Source organism: Brienomyrus brachyistius, unplaced genomic scaffold (genome assembly GCF_023856365.1).
Source record: "Brienomyrus brachyistius isolate T26 unplaced genomic scaffold, BBRACH_0.4 scaffold44, whole genome shotgun sequence".
NCBI classification, from domain to species: Eukaryota; Metazoa; Chordata; class Actinopteri; order Osteoglossiformes; family Mormyridae; genus Brienomyrus; species Brienomyrus brachyistius.
In genome coordinates, this window is record NW_026042319.1 from 2,694,332 (window position 1) to 2,715,200 (window position 20,869).

A 20,869-nucleotide genomic window follows, 5' to 3' on the forward strand; every position below is an offset into this window, starting at 1 on the left:
CGCCGAACACGCCTTCATCTGGACCTGCTGGGGCCTATATAACATAAGTCGTTTTGAAAGGTGGACATTACATAGGTTTTTTGGAAGTGTACCTATTACATAATTTAATTCCGGTTGAAATGAAGTTTATGTTTTGTATAAGTGTGGTTTGGTGTGAAGAAGACACGTTCGGCAAGTGTTACTGTCTTATTTGGGTTCTTGAGTTGGGAAACTTGAGTTGGCAAATTTCCAAATGGATCTAATTATATTTAATGCTTTAATATTTATGTTTATTACTTTAATTAATGTTTCACGGGATATAGGCCTAGATCAAGTCTGTTTTAAATGTTTTTGTTTTACATAATACCTCACTTTTAGGGTGTGTAAAACCATGACCAGTGTTATTGTGGCAAAAACAGCGGCTTACTATATAATACTACGAAATCCAAGTATAATAATTATTTTAAACATCCACCAATAAATATATACTAGGCGCTCGTTAATCTTCATGGTTTACAACAGGCCTAATAAGATCTTTGTCAGCACAGAATCGCAGAGATTAGTAGCCAGGCTACCATCTGTTTTTCGTGATGATGAGAAGATACTTGTCGGGTAATACGTCAGCATCCCAAGCTGACCTTGCGCGGAAATAATCTGGGTTAAAATGCGTATAGACCCGGGCGCAGGCGAATCCCCCTTTTAGGCTGGTGTTAGAGCGCCGTCGTGTGGACGGTTAGTAGAAGTACATGGTGCTTTCACGCGCTGGACCTGTAATATGAAATGTCCGTGCGAGGCGATGACTTCGTTACACGTGAAATAATACCTATAATCTGCCCGCAGCTATGCAAGCGTATATGCTCATCACACCAGTCAGTATTAAAAAAAACAATGACCATATATTTTTAAAGTTTCGTTAAATTTATGTAGGCCTATTACAAATTATAAATCGGATCATGATACAAATCTCAAACTTTATCCATTAGATTCCCATATGATATTATGTGCCGTGGTGTCCAACTGTAATTTTTCTGAAGGAAGATGAGTGTTGAGACTAATTTCGCTTACATTAGATTCCTGCTGATAGAATTAGTTGCGTCCAAATTGACAAAATAACGACGAGATTGTGACCCAACACAGCAAATCACCGTTTCTCTCGGTACCGTCACTTATTTTAAGCCCATAATATGAGTGTACAGCATTACATATCTGGCAGTAAAACCGGTGATTGCGATGGCTTCTGTCAGAATGAAACACTATAATATAAAACAGTAGAGTCTGCGTGGGTTCGACGGGCGATCATTGCGTCCATTCTGGTATGCGGTCATTTAGGGACAAACACACACACAAAAAAAACTCTTTGCTTGCGGACTTGCTTTAAAAAAATTCTCAATGACTTTACACTGTAGAAAAACAACAAAATGTGAAGCAGTTTAAATATTTTTTCAGTTAAAAATATATGACGGAATGAGATTAGGGTCTATCATTTTTTAGAGTTTTCTTTTATGATATAAAGGAACACGGTGGCCTGTCGCTAATTTCATTTCATTTTGGTCACACAGTACGTTTGCTCTGCAGCCTGCATCTCTGACAGAGCCAGCACTGAGTAGCAGCGTGGGCCCGGTACTCAGAGAGCCGAGACCCCCATCGGTCAGCTGATGCGGGCATTCCTTTCTTCTTCGCTGGAGAAAGAGAGGTTTTGTATCTTCATGTGTCCGTGTCTGTGAGCGTGTGTGAAAAACGCTTCAGTGTCTCCGAGCCTCCTACCTTCATGGTCTTCGATGTCGTAAAATACAATAAAAAGCCTTTATTTCTAAATACGTTTCTCAATCACAAATAATAAAATGTCCCTTTGAAGATTTGTCTGTGGTCTCTGCTCAGAATAGGGTAAGAATTATAGCATTCATAATAATATCCCGAAAATAGCTATCACATAAACAATGGCTTTTTATTTTTGCATGTATAGGTCTGGGGGCTTCACATGAAAAATAAAAATGAATGCATTTTACTTAAGTACAAAACTGTTCTTTCCTGCTTCTGTTGAACCTTTCCTAGTTCCTTGGCATTTCAATACTGAATAACTGGTACAACTCGTTGTAGTACCGGAACGAAGTGTATAGGTGTTTTTCTCTTTTACATCGTCATTCCTTTGTGTTTACAGCTTCTAAAACAGGCACAAAAATATTTTTGCTCGTATTAAGGAATGCTTTGTGGATTTACAGCTAAGGAGACGAAAAGCTAAGTTTAGAAAATGCTACTCATTCTGCACATTAATGAGACAAATAAATCACGGATTATATCACGTGAAATGGCACCGGGTCACTTCCCGGCGACTGGCATCAAAGGCGCCATGGTGAGATTTATATAAATAAAGTGGCCCGTTTGGCTGAGGGAGCGCGACCACCTCCCCATCTCCTGCCTGCGTACCGCCTCCACTTTCTCTGTCACCTTCCACTGCGACCTAATCATTACGGGACGAGGGTCAGCAAAAATAAACAAAGAGGCAAAATCATAGAGGGTGCAGAAGGCCAATCCTGAAATGACAAAGCCGGGCATTTTAATAACATCCTGTCTCTGTTTGATTGCATCCCATGGGCCTCGCTGTTACGAGCCCTGGCTTGACTCTCAATGATCCTGTTGTTCCCTGTCTGGTTGTCTGACCTCCACCCCCCCTACCCCCCCCCCCCCCCACAATGGCATGTGCTGGTACAGTAGTAGCAGGGTGGAGGGGCACAAAACATCAAGCAGTGGCTCTCCTCTCATGCACAGATCTGTTCTTCTAGTGGAAGCCAGCACTGAGGAGGTTCTCCTTTAGTCCTGGAAGAAGGAGGCGGTGACTAATTGGCAGGAGTGAGGAACCCCCCCCCCTCCCCAAAAGGGCAGCTTCTCTCCAGCCGTGGTGCCGAGCTAGAAGAGCACTACTCAGCCACCACTGGGAGGGTTCAGTGGTCCGGGGCGATGGACACCAGTGTATGTGCTCTGGAGCTCCTGGGTGCCTTCTTCTCTGTGCTGGCCTGGGTCTGCTCGCTGGCCACCACCATCACCCCTTGCTGGATGACACTGTCTACAGACCTGCTGCCCACAGAGATCTATGAACTGGGGCTGTGGGAGACCTGCGTGGTACAGGAGCCTGGCAGCATGGAGTGCCGTCCGTATGACAGCCTGCTGGGACTTCCCCTGGACATCAAGCTGGCCCGAATCCTGATGTGCGTTGCCGTGGTGACCGGGCTCCTCGGGGTGCTGCTGTCCATCCCTGGGCTGCGTCTGGTCAACAGTTGCCAGGGCGAGGAGGAGCACAGGGCCAAGCGGGCTTTCAAGTTGCTGGGCGGCGCCTTCTGCGCACTGGCTGGCGTGGCGGTCCTCATCCCCGTCTCCTACGTGGCCCACCTGACGGTGCTGCGCTTCTTCGATGAGTCGGTGCCGGAAGTGGTGCCGCGCTGGGAGTTTGGCGACGCTCTGTTCTGCGGCTGGGCGGCCGGCTTCCTCCACCTGGTGGCTGCGGTGCTGCTGCTCGCCTCCTGCCTGCACACGCCGGGGAGGTCCCCTTTGGTGGCAGCCCGGTGGACGCGAGCATCCTGCGCCCTAGACCGCACTGGGAAAAGGTCAGAGTACGTGTGAACTCCCACCCCCCAGCACCAACGCCCCGCTGAGCCCTGAATCAAAGAGCACCTACTCTTCCTCACCGAAGTGTAAAGCTACCATTTTTCTCATGATCTGCCACATGTCTATTTAACTACAATCTTCTGGTGTTGTAAACGGGGTGAGTCGTGAGTAAGCAGTGACTGGGCCGGTATGAGATGCATTTCCAAGAAGGACTTGTATTTTTTAAAAACACTTCTTTCTCAAGCAGTGATGAAGGATTCGCTGTTGCTCTCCCTAGAATTTTTCCCCAATTTTTCTGACTTTCACAATGAATCATTTTCTATGTGACAACTGGCCTGATTTGCTTAAATCCATTAGTAGAACAGAAGAAAATGTTTAAGAAATTAGTGGTGTCTTCTGGGGGTTCTAAGCATGTTTTATGATGTGAGAGTGATGTGGCCACTGGATGGGGTGAATCAGCACTTACCAAAGTACCAGAGAGGATGGAGGCTGAGAATTAGGGGAAATGCAGGTGATTTAAAGCAAATTGTATTAATTCTATCTTATTAAAATTGACCATTTTTGCAGATGTTAAATATATGTATGTGTGTGTATACATGAAAACACATGGTGCAATATTAGAGTGATTATATTTTAGCAAGAGACGTGATCTTACCTAATCAGCAAATATCTATAGTTAGATTAACACTTATGGTAAATGTTCTCCATTTTTCTTGTAGTGGTCTGTACTTGTGGAATAAAATCCCACATATTCAAACGGGAAGAATGTAAAATTATTGTGATTTTATGTATAAAAGGGCAAATATATAAAGGGTTTTATGGAAAATGGTTCTACGTTTGTTCTCTATGTTTTATTTTTCGTTATCACTCGCGTATGCTATAATATTTACGAGGCAAGGACAGGGGATGTTGAAAAGCAAAGATGGTAATCAGAATATAAATGCGTTTGGTGATTCAGTGATCGCTTTAGCCTTGGATATGCCACATTTTTTTCCAGCGAGACCAAAGGGAAAACTTAACGGAACCGGGTGCCCGACAGATCGAAGTCGTTTTTTTTTAAATTGATATAGATCTATTTCTAAAGGTGATCTGAGGGAAGACTGATCACATGTGGTTTGTGGCCCCTTGAGGAAGCCCTAGGCGATGTGCGCCCCCGTCCTGCACGCTCTGCCCCCCGACGGCGCAGATGTCGGCCACTTGACAGCGACCCGAGCCTCGTCAGTCAGGGCGAATTCTGACGCGTCTGAAAGGGCTGCCAAGCACTCGGCTCCGGGCACTGAGAAACACAGTCCTTGCGTGGCAGGTGGGTGCACTTGATGTTAATTCCCCCCGACTGCCTCACTGTGTCCTGAGTTAAGCTTTCTTTAATTAACGACTTTAATGAATGACAAGTTCATTGAAGGAATGTTAAAGAGGTTCTCTACAATTTACTGGGGCGTAATTATTATACAATACAGTTTTTTTCTGGAACTTTCTAAAGTTTCCCTGTGGTCCGTTGGTCAGCTTTGTCCCGTGTCCCACTCTGCTGGGTGCGGTTCGTTCTCGATCCTCTGGTCCCGCCTGAACGGTGCCTCTGTTGTCCCCTTACAATGGATTTATTTCATTATATGCTAATCTCTCCAATCACATACAGTGAGCTGTCCTGCATCAGAGAAGCAGGTGGATGTGTTACTAAACTTAAAAAAATGTTAAACAATTCCAGGACGGCACAACAACATTGCAGAGTTAATAGTTCATTTATTTCTATTGTGCTGTATTATATAAGCCTATGTATTTCAATTTTATTCTCTAACGAGCCCGAGCTGGAAAGTCTGAGTCACATGCACGCGCATACATATAAGTGCGCCACAGTGCGCTCAATAGCAGGGTCACTGCGAAAAACGTTCTAATATTACTACTGCAGGCAGTGAATATCGGCAGTAATATCTCATATAAGCGTAATAACAACAACATAAGAATCACGCCATAAAAAAAGTTTGATTTCCAATACGGCGGTCTTGCAGTGATTAGCACTGTTGCCTCACTTCTGGGACCAGCGTTACATGTGTGTGAAGTTTGCATGTTCTCCCCATGTCGTCGTGGGTTTCCCTCCGGGTACTCCCGGGGTCTTCCCCGCCTCGTGCCCGTAGCTCGATCACAGGGATAGGCTCCGGATCGCCCGCGACCCAGAAGGATAAGTTGTTTGGAAAATGAATGAATTATCGTGATTATTTATATTCAGGAACCTTAATGTACCGAATATAAAATATAACCTATAATACAAAAGTGGACATTTTAGAGCGCCCCTTCTAAGGGAAGTCATGTTCTTTTTAGGGGGGGCGGACGGGTTCCCCATAGCTCCCCCGTAATTCGAACAGTGCCCATCGGTTAAATATCAGTGCCAGACACCGTATAGAAGGCGAATTAGCAAATGACTACGGTCTGATTACCCTGATTATAGATTTTTCATTTTATTGTTGATTCGATGCAACGAAGGCAAGTAGACCTAATAGAGCATGCAAAATAAGTTATATATAACAATAGAAACAGCAGTCTATAGAAAATGCCTTTAACTGTGGGGTAGTTGGAAGAGGTGGAGTATATGTAATTCCCCCACACACAGCAAAAGACAGGAGGCTCCTCCAGTACAACAGTCAAAACTTAACGAATTTACTTGTTCCGTAACACAGCATGCAATGATTGAAATGATTTTGATTCATTCAGTCCACCTTTCGTAACTATTGAGTCATTAACTCGACATTAAATAAGATTATTCTGACGGCCATCTGGCGCTAAAATCAATTGTTAATAATTAATCTGATTCCAAGTATTACGAAGTATGACGTGCTGTTATACATTAAACATTACTGTATATCATTATAACTATATAACATCTCGATCGATTATAATCAACAAAAAAAGGTGTGTCCCCAGATGTAATTTCGACTCGATTAATTATATCCGCCAACGATGAAAGAAACCAAACATAATTCTACTAATACTGCAGTATTGTTTTAATACATATCTTTTTGACAAAGAGTTAGATTGTTCAACATGTGCGGTGGGCAGGAGTAATAGTTCATGACTTTTTTCCGTCTCAAGCAGATTTTTAACCCTGGCCAACAAAGCTTCTGATGAATACTACAGAAAATGGTGCTGGTGGTGAATTTCTTAACAGTAGATATAGTCCGATTGTCGGCTGTGAAACAGGAAACACATTAAGGACACTCCGCTCCGCTTCAGGTTTTCTGCAGGAGCGGATCTTAGGCGAACTGCGTTGCACCAAGAACGACGTTTCTCCACGAAGCGCTGGGACATGGTTTAAACCCCATTTGACTTAGATAAACTGTCTGCTGACTTAACACTGACGAGTGTTTTCGCATCGTAGGACTGCTGCCGGCAGAATAAGTCTGATACTAGCTACATTAAAAGCCTTTCTATGACACCGTGTAACGTCTAATTTCAAACGCGTTACACATATTGAAAAATAGAACTGCTTCAAATTGAAGATGGCTGTAATTTCCCTCTCAGGGATGTTTGGGAATAATTCAGTGGACAGGAGATAGGAAAAACTTAAGGAAAATGACTGATTCCTCCCAGTTGTTGAGCCTGTTTCCCCCTTAGGTGGGACAGCAGTTATCACAACCCAGTAATCAGGACTGATAGCAGGACGCTGAACTAAGATTCTCTTCTTATCTTATCTGCATTAGTAAGGTACAAGTGCGAGACTTCAGCAGCTCCGGCAAAGCCCTGGCAGAGCCATGATGGAAAGTCCAAGGTTTTAACAGATCAGTGTGGTTCGCTTTGCCAGCGTGGAGGTTGACAGCAGCGTTTAAGCATCAAAACAGGCAAAGACCAAGTTTGCCTTCAAAAGTTTGTCTATCAGCCTCTCCTGCCACAGTACTGTAACTGGTTTAGGTTAAGTCTGTGAGTAACCATGCTGGGCAACCTGTGAATAGTGAAAAGGACAGAGATCTTCATCCTGCTGGGGAAGTCGAGTCTGTCAGTGAAGTTTCTGCTCACACAGAGCCAGGTCGGCTGAAGAAGACGCCTTTTGTTCCCGGTCACTGTCCGCGGGACAATGCTGCCCCCAGCCACAGCAGTTGGGTCCAACTATATTTCCTCTGCAACAATCACCACAATGACAATGTCGACCTCCCCACCCCCCGACCCGCCCCTCCAAAAGGTCAGGCCTGGTCCTCACGTGCCTGCCACTGCCAGCCACCACACTCACATGGTCACATGACTCACACCCGGACGCCCCAGTCTGGAGGTACTGGATCGGCTGGGGGTCGAAAGCTGTGGCACTCAAAGGGGTCCGTGCCACAATCCAGCAGAAACAGAAGGATCCGGTCATAGGTGATGTTCAGCTACCAATCAGGCCAGCTGACAGCTCCGCCTCCCTGGCACCTGACCCAAAACACACCACCTACCCCAAGGCATGAGTTACAATTAGTTCAAAGAAATGTTCCACACGACACCGCTGGGCTGCTTTTTGTGTTGGGAAATAAAATCTAATTTAATTAATTATAAGTAATTTCCCCCTATTATGTCATCAGGAGGATTATGGGAGTTTTGTACGAACAAAATAATAACGTTCCTGCGAAGGTTCCCTTCGAAGTCAACATGCAACCTTCGCAAGACTGTGGCAATCTGAGGTACAAATTGGAAACACGTTAAAGAATGCGTATCGGGGGCAAGCGACACACAGAGAGGTTCCAGTAAAGTTCATTAGTGCCTTGGCGGGAGGTCCTGCAGTGCAGTGCCAGGATGTAGGATAACAGAGGTCCCACAGAGTCTGACCCAACAGAGGAAAATCCCGTTTCCTCTCCGTCTAGTGACTGAAACCCAACATTTATTAGCTTGAGAATGTGAACTCCTGTTCCGGTTTCATGCATAAAATTCAGGTTTCATACACTGAATCATGGCAGGATCCCCCTTGGATTCTGGACAGACATGCTTTTGGCTCCCCGGTTCCCACAGCAACGCATGCCTTGCTAAAAATGGAGAGTGAGGTTCCAGGGATGCTCAGCTCCATCTCCTGGAGCACCTGAAGCTAATGACACGCAGAAAACACAGCCGAACATGCTACACATACAGCCAGGACTGTAGTGCCGTGCAGAATGATGCGTTTCCATACACTTTCCCATAATAGACTTTTATGGCCCGAGGTTAGTAGGCCTACCATTAAAATATTTAATGAGAACGTTAAAGTCATCTTAAAGTCATTTAAATACACAGAGTCAATTAAACACAACAGTTGGTAACGAGGATTCCACACAAGGAAAATGATGGAGTGTGGCACACAGGAGGATCGGAAAGATCGGGACACGACACCGTCCCTCACCCCGCAGTCTCCTTCCAGCAAGATTCACTTCTTATACTTATATCGTATTTAATGTCTCATTACATGCTTTTGTCCAAAGCAACTTAAAAGACAGAAAAGCTTGAGTCAGACAGTGTCCCGGAGCAGTTTGGGGTTCAGGGCCTTGCATCCATGAGACACTGACTTTGCTGCCAAGGGACTTGAACTCACAACCTTATGGACGTGGGTACAAATTCCTAACCTGCTGCTGGACACACTGCCCCATCCTTACTCAGCACATCTTATGTTAATCTTTACATTACATCTTTTTACCATTTTCATTATTTTCTGCCATTACTAGGCGCAAAGGTGCAACTCATTCTCTTGTAAACTTGATAAAAGTGTTTAATCATGTGATTCATAATTAAAATATTCACAATAATAAATTCCTACTTGTAAATTCCTCTTCTCCGTTTTTACATTGTAATTGATCTCAAAGTGCAAATGCTTTCAATGTAGCATCAGAACAACAGAGCAAAATGAAAAGATGATGTTACCATCACAGTCCCAAGAGCCCCTTACGGTACAATCATTCCTCCCAGACTGTCACATGTAAAATTCATTCAGGCATCAGGAAAAACAGCCATGGTCCATGCGGCTCCAGGGTAAATTCATGCTTAAACACAACTTTGCTGACTTTGCTTATGATCTCCATAACTGAACCATTATGCAAAGCGAAGTGAATCAGCTCATGTGAACAAATTTAGAAATGGTATTTGTCACGTGGATGGGAGGTGACTTTATTTAGGTCTCCAGTTAAAGATGCCCGAGGACAAGTCTGGGCTTTAGGTGTCCTCGAATGCTGGGTTATCCCTCGCATGACCAGGGTTCTTCACGTTTCCGTTGCCCTGCGGTGTGGAGCTCAAAGGCTCTGTCTGTGAGCCTCTGCCGGGGTTTGTAGTGGCCACTTGTGTGTTGTTGCCATGGCTACGCATGTCTGCCCATTCATGGTTGCTACGGCTGCTCTGGTTGGGAGCAGATTCAGCCCTGGAATGCTGTCCGTCAGGGGCAGCTTTCGGGAGTCTATAAAAGATGAACGTCAACGCGCTGAGGATCGTCAGGATGGAGGCCAGCATCCCCAAGCTCAGTCCTGCCCCCACGTCCTGCCTGACGGGTGAGGGGGGCATGTGGAAATCGGAGGGGAAGTCTATTGTGTAATTGGCGGCCACTGACCTCATATTCCAGGCAAGAGGCAGCATGGTGCAGACTCCGGAGAGTAAGCAGAGGGCGCCGGCCACTGAAAAAGCTGCCCTGAGGGGCTTCATCCTTTCCATCCCAAAGTAGACCCTCCTCAGTCCGTACACCGCACAGGCATTCCCGCCAGCGCCCACGATCAGCGCCATCGGCACCAGCACCTGGGCCACCGAGACTTCTGGTGGCGTGGACGGGTCCCGGAACGGGATGGAGCGGCAGTACAGGACCTGCAGCTCAGAAGAGACCAGCACGCGGCTGGGGAAGCAGGCCCTCCAGATGCCCACCCAGGCCACTCCGGACGTGACGTTGGTGACGTCTGCCACGTGCCACACCCTCCACTGCACCAGGCCCATTGACACTGCCGTTAGGATCCAGCTCACAAACCCTAACAGAAGGCCAGCAAACTGCAAGTGGGCTGTGTGTACTAGGTAGGCCATTGTGTCAGGACTGACCCATCAAACGTGCAGAGCACTCTTCTGCTCTGCCAAGAGGAACATCTTCAGGGGAACTTGGTCCTGTTCTTCCCTCTCACTCTCTCAACTGTCATTTAAAGCTTCACGTCATGGTGCCTCCATTAATGTACATCCTCACTCATCCATTCAGTCCCCCGCAGGCTTCAGAGAGAGCAACAAGAAACAAGCTGCATTAACGCGTGACAGGCTGCGAGCTCACGGAAGATGCAAGCTTTGAATTCAAGAGTCCGTGTAGAGAACAGAAAGCTCAAGGCAGGGACACCTAAGTGCTGCAGACTCTAGGCCAGAAGCCTGGCACTGACCAGGCTCAGGGAAATAATTATTCTGTCATTTTGATCACAGGTAACCTGTGTTGTCAGGTGTGGCATGTTCAGAGCAGGAAAAATGATACAAAGGTCGAGGTGTGTTGGACCCTGTGGAACAGAAAAGAAATTCTTGAGTAAACTCCAGACCGATGGAGAGAAACACAGATGAATTACAAGGCTCCTTTAAGCCTAATGATGATTATCTGAGAAGATACATTTTAAATTCATTCACGAAGCTGGATATTTCACTGTGAGAATGCAGGTTATGTGCCTCTGCTGTGATTTAAGCCGAGGGCATGGCATCAGTGTGCCTTTATATGGCTCTTAATTTTTTTCAAATGATGAATTTGAGTTACAGAAGTGAAATGTAGCTTGCACAAAAATCTGAATACAAAGACCCGACCAGGAAGATATATTAAAGATACCAGGAAGTGAGATACATAGAATTTAGGGAAGGTACAAACTCACTAAGACCAAGAGACACTGTTTGCAGGGCATTTTGGAAAACGTTACAATGTTTTGTAGATTTATGTAAATGTATTTTTGTTTAGCAGGTGCTTTGGCACAAACATAGGAGCCGCTGAGGAATCGACTAGGCGTAAGTGCGGTTAGGCTGAGCTTCCAGTGAATGCCCAGGTACAGTGCAAGAAGGACTGAGGCAGGAGCTACACAGCAACTGCTATCAAAGCGGCAAGCTAATAAGACTATTCGAGGATCAGAAGTGCAACATTAAGAGCATTCAGAGAGACTAGTAGAGGAATTCCTGGAACAGACGGACCTTAGATATTTTGTCAGAAGATGCAAATTCAGAACAATGGGTGTATTAATATGAATTATTTCTTTGCTAGTGAAAGTCACACACAGCTCACTTTGACTATCTAAACCAGACTGAAGTTTCATGGTAACCTTAATTACCTGATAGAAATGCATTGTGAGTGAAGTCATTATAGAAATCAGGCAGAATCTCACAGGACAGTCAGTATAGAAATCAGGCAGAATCTCACAGGACAGTCAGCATAGAAATCAGGCAGAATCTCACAGGACAGTCAGCATAGAAATCAGGCAGAATCTCACAGGACAGTCAGCATAGAAATCAGGCAAAATCTCACAGGACAGTCGGTATAGAAATCAGGCAGAATCTCACAGGACAGTGGGTATAGAAATCAGGCAGAATCTCACAGGACAGTCAGTATAGAAATCAGGCAGAATCTCACAGGACAATCACTATAGAAATCAGGCAGAATCTGAGAAGTCAGCGCTTACCTCACAGGACAGCGGCCTTCCACAGACCCCCGAAGCTGCACACTGGGAGTCCGCCTGTCACCGATGAGCACCTCCTACGTCAGTCCTAAACACAAATACAAACGAAACTAAGCGAGGGCCAGGCGACACGTGCTGGCCTGCTTATCGGAAACGCAAATACCTTGATTGGCATGGTTAATGATTCACTAGGAATTTACACATGCAATCGGGGGGGGCACAGCCCATACGTAAATACCCAGCTCTTCCTTATTGATTTCATAATGTCTGGCAAACTAGATGATTCATAATAGAAATTTCTCAATTCACAACTCACAGTCAACCCCTCCCAAAATCCACAGGGGAATGTCAAGAACATGCACCCCCCGCCTCCATCATCCTTTACCTCTTTGTTCTCCATTTGGCATGGAGTGGAACAGTGAGAGCATGTACTACCTTGCCAGATGCTTTCTGGGGTTTGGGGTGGCCAATGGCAGGTGTGTTACAGCACCACCTAGTGGCTTGGAGATATTACTCGTATGTCACCATGTTATGGAGGAGGGCCGACATGCTCAGCCTTGGGGTTAATGTGCGTCAGAACCAAGCGTCGATTATCCTATGCTGTGTGTCAGCAGCTTGATGTACAGGACTAAGCAGAACCATGATCTCATCAGAACATGCACGGCAGACTGTATGTCATAGGCGCTCAACCCCTCTGGACACAAATAGGTGCCTCAGCCTGGACGGCCACCTGGGGATTGGGGTTAGAGGTCATGACCATGCGGATTGTATTGTGACCAGAGACAAAGAGGTAGACTGCATTTACACATGAGAAACACACAGGACCACACACGTGTTTAAAAGCCATGAAGGACTGCATTTACACATGAGAAACACACAGGACCACACACATGTTTAAAAGCCATGAAGGACTGCATTTACACATGAGAAACACACAGGACCACACACGTGTTTAAAAGCCATGAAGGACTGCATTTACACATGAGAAACACACAGGACCACACACGTGTTTAAAAGCCATGAAGGACCGCATTTACACATGAGAAACACACAGGACCACACACGTGTTTAGAAGTCATGAAGGACCGCATTTACACATGAGAAACACACAGGACCACACACGTGTTTAGAAGTCATGAAGGACAGTGAGGCAGTGTGGTCAGGTGACAGGCCGCTGCCTCACCAGGGGAATTCTGGGAGCAGGGCGATTAAAATGGTGATAGGATGGTTTGTGCGGGCCCCGCTCTGGTGTGGGGGGGCACACAAAGGGCCAGCATGACCAGTAACAGAAGCTCCTGAGCCTGGGGGGATCTGATGGTGGGGGTGGGGCAGGACACAGGTATGTGCTGGCTCATGTTTCAGTGATCCGGGTTGGCAAAACAGGGAGAGCGTGTTCCTGTGGGACTTCTTACAGCCGCGCTCCACAAAGCAGCAGTGTGGATTGTGTGTAAATGCGTTTCAAACTGTTGGCATAAATAGGGTTTTATTAATAAATTATTCAAAATGAACAGAGCTACTTTTAATGGGATGAAACACAAAATCAGAAGGATGCTTTAAGCGTCATGTACAATATCTGCAAAAAAACACCTTTGAAATGTAAGTACCTGCCTCAGACATCTCAGACGGCCACACTATTTCAGGCACAATCAAACCATTTGCCTAATTTAGTGCACCCCCCCCCCCCCAATGACAGTCCACCACCTGTATTCCTGAACCAGCTACCTGAGAGCTTTATAAGGAGTAAAGTCAGGTGTGCAGTTTGGGAACCACTGTCCTAATTAAACAAAACCCAGCCGGGCTATGAGCTCCTTAGCACCGAAAGCAAAAAACACCAGCTCATGTGGGCCTGAGGAATAAGATGGAATCATTTCAGACCTGTGTACTGACTGGACCAAACCCAAGGAATGCTCTGACATTTAAATGCATGATAAGACTAGTAACATTGCTAAACATGGTTATAGCTTTTGAAAATTGCCCTATTCAAGTTCATTGGGTTTATTCAAAAGCCTACAATAAATTACTAACACTTAGATTATTGACCGATGGCTATTGAAATAGGAGATAATGCATCACTCCAGACTATAAGTCACTGTGAGGTCAATATCCACAGTGAAAGCTTGGGGTCTCAAACACCACTGAATAAAATATATCTTAAAAAAAGAATCCCCGAGTGTGGTACACGGTTCCCTGTCCAACGCTTCATTCTTTGTAATAACGTCTGCAAGCCTTTGCACAGTCCCTCTGCAAGATAAAGCTGAGAGGGGAGGCTTTCTCTTTTCGTGCTCATCTTCTCTGCTGCCACCTGGTGCACTGGAGGTCTCACTGCAGTGGCAAATTCCACTCTGTCCTCAGAAGGGCCTCCTCTGCTCCAGTGGCAGGCTATCCGTCAGACACTTGAGTTGCTCCTCCCCCAGCTTGATCTTGTCCTCCAGCTTGCGCTGCTCGATAATGAGCGCCGACTTCATCTTGACGAAGTGCTCGTAGTCGGCCAGGTGCTCCTCACTCAGACAGTTGGCCAGGATGTTATAGACGACGCTCTCCCGCCGGTCCAGGTTCTCTTTCAGCTCTTTGGCATCGTCGTGCTGTCGAATGAGCAGCTTCCTCTTCTCCTCTAGGGTGCGCTGTGGGGATAGCGGAGAGGGTGAGGGGAGGAAACGACAGCAGGTCAGCAGTAGAAAACAGTAGAAACCAGCAAAGTGTGTGCAATGGGATGCGAGTTTTTATACAGTTGTTTTAGGCTTATTAATCAAACTATGTAAAACGCAGACAAATAAGCCACAACGTGACCCACAGTTGTGATAAGACTAATTCACCCTCCTGTGAGCTATATTTAATGCTTGATATTACTGTTACTGTAAGTGCAATGCTGGCCTAAGTGATAAAATTAATTAGCATAGCAAATATTTACATAATATGACGCAGATACTCTACAGTTGACAAATCACTCTCTATCAAGTGATTTCCTTGGCCCACTTGCATAAGAACCGCATATTGCATAAGAACCGCATATTGCATAAGAACTGCAGGCGTGTCCCCCCATATTAAAGGCCCCCTCCCCGGTTCCTACCTTCTCCTCGGCTGCCGCCCCCTCCTCCAGACTGTTGAGGGCATTCTCCACCCTGGCCAGCCGGCCGGACAGTGACAGCAGCAGGCTGACCACCTTGTCCAGATCTCCCACAAACATGCGGAACTTGTCTAGCTCATTGGGCTTGCAGACGTGCTGCACCGTCAGCTCCACCTCCTCACCCAGCACGTTGTTGGCCTGCACATCCTCCTGCAGACTTTCCCTCGCATCCCGCAGCACTGCCAGCTTCTTGCTCAGGCTGTCGATCAGCTCGTGCTGCCGGGAAACAGGGACCAGGGAAAGGCAGAGTCAGAATGGTACCGGGGGACGGTCCGTAGGGCGGAGGAGAGGCCCATACAGGTACCTTCTTGTTGGCCAGGTCCACGTCCAGCTCGTCCTCGGAGTCCTGCTCCTGAATCTCCTCCTGCATGTCTTTCATCTTGATCAACAGTTCTGCTTTGGGGGCTGATGTGCTGTAGTAGGAGGAGCTTGTTACCATGGGAACGGCGGCCACCAAGCTGTCCTCATCTTGCCTGAAACAATAGGACATGTTTTCAGCAAAGGTAACCAATAACCACACACTTATAAGACATCCGTAGTATAAAGATAAGGTAATTACACATAACTGGTCAACAGTGAGTAGTAAATCGATGCACTGATACAGAATGCAGCACATTGGTTGAACTCCCTCACAGTGCACAACCGTGATACAGATTTGGGCTCTTTGGGATCCTTGCTTGATTTTAAATCAGCTATCTTGCGTTTGATTACTTGACCCAATTCCTTTAAAATCACCCTGGAGCAGCTGAGCACGTGGCCTCTGTGCGGATCCCACTTAAGGAGAAAGTGGCACTTCTAGAACATTTCTGCTGGTGAAGGCTCCACTGGGACCATTTGCTCTTCAGACACTAGATTGTCTACATTAAGAAGCAAAAGACAATTTTGAAAACTGATGTTATTTATGTAATGCCTTTTGCTTCCACAAGCTTGATTATTTTTTTCCGTCCTTAACTTCGCATTTCACCACCTGGAGCTACTCTGCCACCCGACGTACCCACATTAAGGGTCCGGCAAGAAAATGTGCTTACATTTGTGTTTCGCCTGTTCCCAGCACTCAAAAATATAGCCCACATATTTAAATGTAAATAATAATAATAGTAATAATAATACATTTACTTCAGACCCGAGTAATATACATATTTATGGGGCCACAAGGGGGTATGCATGTTGTCATGAGGGCACTGCCCCCCCCGACCCCCCCCTAGAACCGCCCCTGCATAGAGAATTATTCAAACGGTTTGGAGCGGGCTGAGGGAAATGAGAGAGCCAGCACAAAAAACCCAGCTTGCGGTTTACAGCCTCGCCAGCGGATGGCAGCGGCACACCAGATTTTTCCACTGCAGGGGGAAAGTGGGCACAGAGCGCGTTGGTCACGAGCGGCCGGGGGGGGGGGCATTTATCCATTTATATTTCCTACTGGTAATAAGAAGAACAGTAAAAATGCCACTGCATGTGTCTGATAAGACGGTACTTTTGGATCATTTGAAGTTTAAACAAACGCCAAACTACATTTGACTGTTTAGCTGATGCTCTTCTGCAGGGAACCTCACTCACAGACATCCCACTTACATCCCTCTTAACGGTATAACGGCCAGACCCTCCTGGGATCAGTGCCAACTGTGCTGCCGGCCGCTCCCTACCTATCAGTCTAAGACTGTGTTTCTCAACCCAGTCCTTTGGGGCCCCCAGACAGCACACATTTTTGCTCCCTCTCAGCCAATGAAGAACACTGAGTACATGATACATGTGTGTTGGGAGGTGGGAGGGAGCAAAACCGTAGACTGGCTCTCCAAGGACTGGATGGAGAAACGCTGGTATATACCAACATCCACAGCATGATGATTGCTGAAGGAGCAGGGGAGCAGCTCACCTCTCCTCCGCGCTCCTCCGGGGAGCCTGTTTGGGGGCCACTTTCCGGCGCTGCTGGGCCTCCTCCACCAGCTGCTCCCCCTGAGGGAAGATGCCCTCCATCAGGTCCATGGTGGTCTTCATCTTGGTCTGGTTCAGGATATCAGCCAGGGATTTGTCCCGACCCACAATGTCCCGGGTTAGCTCCTCCCGTTTCCTGTCCTCCTCCAGTGGGCCATCAGGTGGGCCCCCATTATGAGAGCCTTCCTGAGGGGCCCCTGGGGGGCCCGCATCTGCAGGTTCCTCCCACTTAGGCTCCATCTGAGGCTGGTTGTCCTTCTGACGTGTGTAAGCGCAAAACGGCGAGTAGGATAGCTCAGAGGGGCCGCGGGGGCCCAGCGGAGGGCTATCGGGGGCCCCAGGCCCCCCGGCAACCGGAGCAACCTCGCTGGGCATCAGGAACCGCCGGGTCTCCTTCTCTGAACTGCTCTCTGCATGGACAATCTTGATGGGCACCTTCTTCACCGTAGCTCCGCCCTCCACCGCATTCTCCATCCTGCAGCAGAGTGGGGACACAGTGGCATGTAATACCAGCCCGTCGGACTTGCCCTAGGGTGATCCGAGGCACGCAGCCCTCCCCCACGCAACGCCTGCAGTCACGCCAGAGAAAGGCAGTCAAGCAATCCACAGGAGAAAGAGTATCTTAAGAGTTGCTCCAATGGGTTACGGGATGATCAGAAGAGTCTCTTTCTGCTGGGATGCTAGTGAGTACCCGCACCGCCCTCGCAGTGCTCCATGCGCCGCTGCCGGGCCATATAGCGACCGCCTGAAGGGCGTGTCCGCGGCCCCCCCCCGTACGCTCGTATGACATTAAGCGCTTACAGCTCTTTTCCCGGAGCCCTGGCAGAAGCAAACTTTACACTGGAGTTTTGGAATCCGCATGAGACCGCAGTGCAGATGAAACCAATTATTCACAAATCATGAGTTTAAATGACCTCCCCCCCCCGCTCATGTCTGCCGTGAAAAAATGCCGGATGGTCGCATTATACAGAGAGGCCGCCTCGCTGTACGGTGCCCAGCTGCAGCTCAATGGGCTTTTTGTGCGCGAATCGAGGAAGAGAGAAGGAGAGACGTGGCTAGTCGTTACATAGCCCAGCGTGCTGCTGTGGGTTACGAGCGGAACATTCCAGAATGCAGCACCGGTACCGCAAGCCGAAGACAGCTTAAAAAAAGGGGATACCTGCTGGAGGCATCATCCTGCAGAGACACGGGTGGCCTGTCGGTCAGCCTCTGTGGGGCAAACTGCGGGGATAGAGAGCGGAATCCCTCCATGGAGGGCTTGAGCAGGGCAGCTTCTTTGTGGGAGGAAGAGGATGAAGAGGAGGAGCTGATGGCAGCAGGGGGAGGAGGAGCTGGCTCAGGCTGGGAGGGTGATGCTCCTTGTCCTGCTCCTTGCTCGTCCTCGTGCCTTGTGCCCTGCTGACTGTCTTTCCCGGAGGAGGAGCTTGGAGCGTGTTCAGGACCTGGGGATGTGGCTTCTTCAGCAGAGTAAGGCCTGACAGAGCAGCTGCCCAGAGGGACAGGCGGAGACTCCTGGGTTTCCCCAGCAGAGGATGCTGCCTCAGGATGCCAGTGCTTGTCCAGCTGGGGTGGGAGGGGCCTCTGTGGCAGAGATCCTTTCTTCTTGAGGGCCGGTGGCAAAGGTGGTGGTTCGGTGTCCTGCAGGGAGTGCTGATGATGGGATGGGTCGCCCCCACGGTGTTCGCCCTCTGGGGCAGAGGAGTGACGCTCCCTGTCAAACAGCCTGTAACACAGAATGAGAGTAGTCAGAGCTGCACCCCCCAACCCCCTGTGCTCGACATTAAGAACTAAGCTACACAGGGCTCCGGCCCCCCAGGACAGGACTGGAGTTTGACACCCCTGGTCTAGAGGAATTCCTCAGAAAGCATTCAAGGCAACACTGAGCCCAAGTAGACAAAACAGCATTTCTCTGCTCCCACACGGCTGCCACGCCATGCAGTGAATGATGCGTCTCTGTGAGCCGCCTGCCGCCTCAGCGTGCCCCCAAACTGCTGCCACGCCATGCAGTGAATGATGCGTCTCTGTGAGCCGCCTGCCGCCTCAGCGTGCCCCCAAACTGCTGCCACGCCATGCAGTGAATGATGCGTCTCTGTGAGCCGCCTGCCGCGTCAGCGTGCCCCCAAACTGCTGCCACGCCATGCAGTGAATGATGCGTCTCTGTGAGCCGCCTGCCGCCTCAGCGTGACCCCAAACTGCTGCCACGCCATGCAGTGAATGATGCGTCTCTGTGAGCCGCCTGCCGCCTCAGCGTGACCCCAAACTGCTGCCACGCCATGCAGTGAATGATGCGTCTCTGTGAGCCGCCTGCCGCCTCAGCGTGCCCCCAAACTGCTGCCACGCCATGCAGTGAATGATGCGTCTCTGTGAGCCGCCTGCCGCGTCAGCGTGACCCCAAACTGCTGCCACGCCATGCAGTGAATGATGCGTCTCTGTGAGCCGCCTGCCGCCTCAGCGTGACCCCAAACTGCTGCCACGCCATGCAGTGAATGATGCGTCTCTGTGAGCCGCCTGCCGCCTCAGCGTGCCCCCAAACTGCTGCCACGCCATGCAGTGAATGATGTGTCTCTGTGAGCCGCCTGCCGCCTCAGCGTGCCCCCAAACTGCTGCTGCTACCTTTAACTCACTGGCAGCCAGAATCTGTCCTGCGCTGAGAGGGACAAAAAAAGTCTGTGTCTGTGCTTTATAAACAAGGCTGTGGCTCTCATAAATCCCTGGAAAACGCAACACAAAGATGAAGCCCGGTAGGAGGGAATGAGCAACGCGGCCGTCATCTGGGAGACAGGAGAACTAATCCAACCCGAGTGAGAGAAATAGGAAGACATGCGGCCTTAAGGAGACACTGCTATCTATGCACAATATCTCACAATACTGATAATATGAGACACTCCACACACACTGACAGAATCTGTGATGAAGAAAGAGCAGAAAAGGGAGAAGGATGGGCACCGGCAGAAAGAGAGGAATGAGCACAGGCAGAGAGGAGAGAGACGGGCACAGGCGGAGAGGAGAGAGACGGGCACAGGCGGAGAGGAGAGAGACGGGCACAGGCGGAGAGGAGAGGGACGGGCACAGGCGGAGAGGAGAGGGACGGGCACAGGCGGAGAAGAGAGAGACGGGCACAAGCAGAGAGGAGAGGGATGGTCACAGGCAGATTGGAGAGGGATGGGCACAGGCAGAGAGGAGAGGGATGGGCACAGGCAGAGAGGAGAGGGATGGGCACAGGCAGAGAGGAGAGGGACGGGAACAGGCAGAGAGGAGAGGGATGAGAACAGGCAGAAAGGAGGGGACGGGCACAGGCAGAAAGGAGGGGATGGGCACAGGCAGAAAGGAGGGGACGGGCACAGGCAGAAAGGAGAGGGACGGGCACAGGCAGAGAAGAGAGGAACAGGCACAGGCAGAGAAAAGAGGAACAGGCACAGGCGGAAAGGAGAGGGACGGGCACAGGCAGAAAGGAGAAGGACGGGCACAGGCAGAGAGGAGAGGGACGGGTAGAAAGGAGAGGGACGGGCACAGGCAGAGAAGAGAGGGATGGGCACATGCAGAGGGGATAGAGACGGGCACATGCAGAGGGGATAGAGACGGGCACAGGCAGAGGGGATAGAGACGGGCACAGGCAGAGGGGATAGAGACGGGCACAGGCAGAAAGGAGAGGGACGGGCAC

The 20,869-nt window shown here is 48.7% G+C and overlaps 3 protein-coding genes across 7 annotated transcripts in view; 1 reads left to right on the plus strand and 2 right to left on the minus strand.

Moving 5' to 3' along the window:
- Positions 1–9: 9 nt before the first annotated feature.
- LOC125722981 (putative claudin-24) lies at positions 10–4,386 on the plus strand. The gene is made up of 3 exons (XM_048999315.1): positions 10–88; positions 1,539–1,672; positions 2,760–4,386. The coding sequence occupies exon 3, from the start codon at positions 2,935–2,937 to the stop codon at positions 3,592–3,594; it is 660 nt and encodes a 219-aa protein (XP_048855272.1). The 5' UTR covers positions 10–88; positions 1,539–1,672; positions 2,760–2,934; the 3' UTR covers positions 3,595–4,386.
- Positions 4,387–7,752: 3,366 nt separating this feature from the next.
- LOC125722975 (claudin-34-like) lies at positions 7,753–13,480 on the minus strand. 2 transcript variants are annotated; one of them, XM_048999307.1, is made up of 3 exons: positions 12,159–13,480; positions 10,097–11,003; positions 7,753–9,946 (listed from the first exon to the last, which is right to left on the minus strand). In XM_048999307.1, exons 2-3 carry the CDS (start codon positions 10,552–10,554, stop codon positions 9,709–9,711), a joined length of 696 nt encoding a protein of 231 aa, XP_048855264.1. In that variant the 5' UTR covers positions 10,555–11,003; positions 12,159–13,480; the 3' UTR covers positions 7,753–9,708. The 2 variants fall into 2 exon arrangements, with proteins under 2 accessions (XP_048855264.1, XP_048855263.1); XM_048999306.1 differs by having other exon boundaries at positions 7,753–11,003.
- A 141-nt stretch (positions 13,481–13,621) lies between these two features.
- LOC125722974 (protein Shroom2-like) overlaps positions 13,622–20,869 on the minus strand; it is a 32,831-nt gene continuing 25,583 nt past the window's right edge. For all 4 annotated transcript variants that reach the window (XM_048999302.1, XM_048999303.1, XM_048999301.1 and 1 more), the window contains 5 exons: positions 18,368–18,931; positions 17,150–17,683; positions 15,584–15,752; positions 15,223–15,495; positions 13,622–14,776 (listed from right to left, as the gene is read on the minus strand). In XM_048999302.1, coding sequence (XP_048855259.1) covers positions 14,504–14,776; positions 15,223–15,495; positions 15,584–15,752; positions 17,150–17,683; positions 18,368–18,931 — 1,813 coding nt within the window. In that variant the 3' untranslated portion in view covers positions 13,622–14,503. The remainder of the gene's footprint in view (positions 14,777–15,222; positions 15,496–15,583; positions 15,753–17,149; positions 17,684–18,367; positions 18,932–20,869) is intronic.

What these genes read in the sequence shown, in the direction of transcription:
- LOC125722975 (XM_048999306.1), bottom strand. Translation starts at nt 10,554, where the DNA reads ATGGCCTACCTAGTACACACAGCCCACTTGCAGTTTGCTGGCCTTCTG.
- LOC125722981 (XM_048999315.1), top strand. Translation starts at nt 2,935, where the DNA reads ATGGACACCAGTGTATGTGCTCTGGAGCTCCTGGGTGCCTTCTTCTCT.